At 44.6% G+C, this 5,438-nt stretch overlaps 1 protein-coding gene across 2 annotated transcripts in view; it reads right to left on the reverse strand.

The window, feature by feature from the left end:
- Positions 1-470: 470 nt before the first annotated feature.
- LOC148882708 (transcriptional repressor scratch 1-like) overlaps positions 471-5,438 on the reverse strand; it is a 6,319-nt gene continuing 1,351 nt past the window's right edge. For both annotated transcript variants that reach the window (XM_089023245.1, XM_089023244.1), the window contains one exon: positions 471-1,247. In XM_089023245.1, coding sequence (XP_088879371.1) covers positions 487-1,247 — 761 coding nt within the window. In that variant the 3' untranslated portion in view covers positions 471-486. The remainder of the gene's footprint in view (positions 1,248-5,438) is intronic.

Below are 5,438 nucleotides of genomic sequence, written 5' to 3' on the forward strand. Positions count from 1 at the left end.
TTTTTGTCAAACATAGTGATGGATTTTCAAACTGCAATGTGATAGTGGCGGTACCAAGAGGTGAATTACTCAACCTGGAAGTAACTCAAATAGATACAAAGCTAGCTAGCTAAGAGATAGCTAATGATAATAATAATAATAATAATAATAATAATAATAATAATAATAATGATAAAACTTTTAATTTCTAAGCGCCTTTCAAAACTCTCAAGGTCACTTTACAGTCACAGGATAACTTTTTCTGTGGGTGAGCAGCGGCAGCCACACACGCCAGCGTTCACTCAACCCGGAAGTAACTCAAATAGATAGAAAGCTAACTAGCTAAGAGATAGCTAATGATAATAATAATAATAATATGTCTATCCCGCCCCTGCCTTGCGGTAACCGCCTGACCGAACCATGCGGGGAAATCTGAGCCCTGGCAGAAACCAGTGTCAAGTGGGACGGATCACAAATGGAAGACGGGTTCACCAAAACGTCCAGGGGTCACTCTCCGAGCGACCCGATGGGCGAGAAGGCCCCCTTGAAGCAGGCCGACTCGTAGTGCTTGTTCAGGTAACTCTTGAGCGCAAAGGTTTTCTGGCAGCGCTTGCACTTGTAGTGCTTGAACGCCGAGTGCGTCTGCATGTGTGCTCGCAGGTTGGAGCGGTCGGCGAAGGCCTTCCCGCAGTGCGCGCAGCCAAAGGGCTTCTCGCCCGTGTGCGAGCGCATGTGACCCTGCAGCAGCCACGGGCGACTGAAGGCCTTGCCGCACACGGCGCACTTGTGCTTGAGGTCGTGCGTCAGCAGGTGCATGGCCATGGCGGGCATGGACACGTACACCTTGCCGCACGTCGGGCACTTTTTGGCCATCTTGCTGTCCACGCTGCGGTGCGTCTGCTTGTGGCGACTCAAGTTGGAAGACGTGGCGTACGTCTTGCCACATTCGCCGCATGAGTGCCGCTGGGCTCCGGGCCCGCCAGCGGCATCTGCGGACGGCTGTGTTCCGGTCGCCTTTCGTCTTGAACGGCCGTCCACGATAAAGAAGGCGTCCACGGCGTAGGTCGTTTCCCCGTTGATGTAGCCGCTGGCCGCCGACGACACCTCCGAGCGGGGGCTGTCCGGCTGATCCGAGTCGCCATTGATGTCCCCGCCCACGTAGATGATGGACGGGCGGGGCGGCGAATTTGGAGCTTTGGGGATGGCGGGCCTGTCGCTGCGCACCGGGTCGTCATACGGGGACGGGCTCAGATATTCCCGCTGGTAACCTTGACGACACACCGGAAATGATTGAAGAAATTAAAGAGCCACTCATTCCTTTGCGATGCTGCTTTAGGAGGATGGATTATACGCGATTATTAATAATAATAATACATTTCATTTATAAGCGCTTTTCAAAACTCTCAAGGTCACTTTACAGTCACAGGATAAGATTTTCTGTGGGTGAGCAGCGGCAGCCACACGCGCCAGTCTTCACTCAACCCGGAAGTAACTCAAATAGATAGAAAGCTAGTTAGCTAGTTAATAGACAGCTAATAAATAGCTAATAGATCTAGATCAGCTAGATAGCAAATAGATAGCAAATTAATAACTAGCTAGGTAGCTAGCTAAATCATTTTTACTCAAATTGCAGTACCCACAAAATATTGAGGTTTAGGATAACATAAACATTTAATGCAGCGTTAGAAACCTTCTGCTCTCTTCTTTCATCAGAAAGAAAAAAAGGGTTAATTATATGGATCTGGAGTTACAGTCACAGGATCAGTTTTTCTGTGGGTGAGCAGCCACACGCGCCAACGTTCACTTAACCCGCAATAACTCAAAAAGATAGAAAGCTAGCTATCTAGCTAATAGCTAGCTAGCTATATAATACATAGAACACTAAAACCATAAATAAATGATGAATAATAAATAGCTCATTTAAACTACACCATGAATGCAATTTTAAAAACAAGGGTTTTCATTTTTTTCCGATTATTTTCGATTGTATTGTATTCTATTTTATTCTATTCTATGAGTGCCCAGTTGCCAGCTGTCAGTCATCCTTTGCTTGTGTTTTCATGATACCAAGCTTGAATTCGGTGGATTTCATCAGGCTCTCCGTCATAAAATAGGCGCACCGGAAAACGGAAAGAAAAGCGCATGAGCCGATGGTGGGCGGCCCGATGTTGACTGCCACCACCTATCGGCACCCAAGCATGAAAAAAAGAAAACAGGAACAAGATCTGCAATGCCGCTCTATGTCATATTTTCAATTCAGAGCTTGGGCTTGAGAGGCGCCAGATGAAGTGGCTCGGGCATCTGATTAGAATGCTTCCTGGACGCCTCCCTGGTGAGCTGTTCCAGTCATGTCCCACTGGCAGAGACTACGTCACCTAGCTGGCCTTCTGGATCTGCCAGGAAGATCTCGAAGAAGTGGCTGGGGAGAGATAAGCTGCTGCCTCCGCAGATAAAAATTGATGAATGGTTGACGCTTGGGCTTTGAAATAACGTTAACTTTTTTTGTTTGTAACATGCACACCCGCACGCTGCTGGTTTGAGACAGCTAGCTCTGCAGAATCCTCGCCGATCAATACAGCTGCTCCATTTCAATTAGCGCACTCCAAGACACTTGTGCTGGTAATATCATTTCACCGGTCACTTCTAGGAAAGGCAGCCATGTCGGTAATAGCAACTGGGGGGCGGAGGTGCAGGTTAAGCTGCTTGTTTACATGCTAACTGGACATTTTGGGGGAGGGGGGCAGGAAGATGTAGGCAAACAAGATGGCAGTCTTGACGTCATGATTCATGAATATTCCATCATAGCACTCTTGACTGCAAATGTGTGTGTGTGCATGTCTGTGTTTTATAGAGCGTGAGTAAGGTTTTGGAAAGATGACCAAGTGTTCCTTTTAGCGAAGAGGAAGCCTGACTCATAGCGCTTGAGCGTGTGTGCGCGCCTGTGTGTGTGTGTGCGTGTGTGTTTGTATGACTAGTCTTGTGAGGACCACTAACATTTTATACCATACATAGTGAGGACATTTTGGACAAGTGAGGACCTTTTGGCCGGTCCTCACAAGTTTTTCATTCTAATGGCTTCTAGAGGGCCTATATATGCATCTGTTAAAGAAATGTACATTTCTCCACTGTGAGAAATGTAATAAAGGCATATCCAATCCAATCCAATCCAAAGTTTCAGAGAGGTCCTCACAAATTCACCCAAAATGATTTTTTGGTGTGTATTTTCATTTCACTTGGATACCCACACTTTTTTACTCACTGTGTGTGTGTGTGTGTGTGTGTGTGTGTGTGTGTGTGTGTGTGTGTGTGTGTGTGTGTGTGTGTGTGTGTGTGTGTGTGTGACGATAAAGCGCTGACCAGACCTCTGGTGAATGTTTTTTCCCCTTGCACGAGGGAGTAGCGTTTACATTTTGTCCGTGTTAGCGCTTTGTCACTGCTTCAGCTGTTGTTAAAGCACTGTATAAATCAATGCATTGTATTGTATTTTGTACAGCCACCCTCATTTCAAGCTCATATAACTCCAGATCCATATAATTTAGGAATTAACTCTTTTTCTTTCTGATAAAAGAACATAGCCTAAGGTTTCTAACGCTGCATTAAATCCTCAATATTCTGTGGGTACTGCAATTTGAGTAAAAATGATCTAGCTAGCTATCTATTTTCTATCTAGCTGACTAGCTATCCATCTATTAGCTGTCTATTAGTTGGCTATTAGCTAGCTAACTAGCTTTCTATCTATTTGAGTTACTTCCGGGTTGAGTGAATGCTGGCGTGTGTGGCTGTCGCTGCTCACCCAAAGAAAAACATATCCTGTGACTATAAAGTCACCTTGAGAATTTTGAAAGGCGCTTATAAATGAAACGTATTATAATTATTATTATTCTATAAACCCTGTCATTGGAGTGGACACATTTTTGCACATCGTCTGGCAGTGAATGAGTTTATATTACAGGCATGAATGGGGAAGGTTCAATGTTGAGATCACTCAATAATAATAATAACTCAATAATATTTCAACACAACACACACACACACATACACACACGTGCATGTGTGAGAGTGATGTTTACAACTTGATGCACACTCCTGTGTTTCGGGTCCATGTAGGTCGCAAAGTGCTTCCCGCGTGTGCGTTGGCGTGTATGAGAAATGCCATCCGCTCAGGCGTGTAAGCCGCCTGGATAATATGCCAAGTTGACAGAAAGGCAGCATACGTGCGCGTGCGCATGCGTGTGTGCAACAAGCGCCACTTGCTCGAGTCGCACTCGTGTTCTATTTATCGTACGGGAGCGAAGGGGCCGCAGTCGGCCTGCTGTGTTACTTCCGCCGTCGCCGTGGATGCCTGATGATGCTGTCATGCCAAATGTCAGTGTTATTCAGTCAGCCACTAGGGGGCAGAAAATTCCAAAGCCCAAAAAAATGTCCACTCCAGTGCCAGGGTTTTTGTCATTTTCATTCAAATTGTAAAACCCACAGAATCTTCAGTTTTAGGACTACATAAACATTTAAAGGACAACTGACGTCTCCAGACAAGTTGAGTCCATAATTTATACAATGGCTTCAAATGACTTCTACTGAGCGTATTTTACAAAGATTCCAACGCATATAGCTATATTTTACGTTTTAAGACTCGAGCTGAATATTCAGAAAGTCTTGTTTTTGAGTTGGTGACGAGTCCGTACGTGACGTCACTAAAGGAACGCCCCTGACCGAAAAAAAGACGCATTGTAGCGGTCCTTCGGGACCTCATGTTGCACCCAAAAGCTTCCAGAAGAGGGCGTCCAAGCTCCATATAAGGAATTTATCAGCCTGTGGAAACGGAGGTGGCCACAGGAGGTCGCCATTTTGTGCCTCTTTTTCGGTGAGACATTTCCCCTCAATGTTGCCTCATAATGACACGGAATAAATTCTTTAATCGATTGCAAACATGTATGCTTTCCTTTTCAGAACTATTTGAATCATATTCATAACTGGATGTGTAACAAGAAAGCATATTCTCCGAATCTGAAGCCATTGTTTCGATTCTCCAGCAATGCAAGACGTCTTGGCGTGACATCACGAACTGGGGCGGGACTTTCTTAAAATGCCCAATTCGCAGCTCAATTTTTTGCAGATTTTGGACACTTTCAGTCTTTTTTATTGGTGTTTTGCATTTGAATAAAACTATCATACTGCGTGTTTTGGGTATTTTAGATGCTATGAAACGTTTTTCTGATTTCAGTTAGGAAACAAAAAAGTGATGTCGGTTGTCCTAAGTCATTTTTATTGGTGTTTTGCGTTTGACTAAAAATATCAGCCAGTGTATTTTGGGTACTTTAGATGCTATAAAACGTTTTCCTGATGTCAGTTAAGAAACAAAAGAGTGACGCCGGTTGACCTTTAATGCAGTGTAAGAAACCTTATTGTCTCTTCTTTCATCAGAAAAAAAGAGTTAATTCCTAAATTGATTTGGATTTATC

The sequence above is a fragment of the Hippocampus bargibanti genome, linkage group LG20 (assembly GCF_051943395.1).
Source record: "Hippocampus bargibanti isolate YZ-2025 linkage group LG20, ASM5194339v1, whole genome shotgun sequence".
NCBI classification, from domain to species: domain Eukaryota; kingdom Metazoa; phylum Chordata; class Actinopteri; order Syngnathiformes; family Syngnathidae; genus Hippocampus; species Hippocampus bargibanti.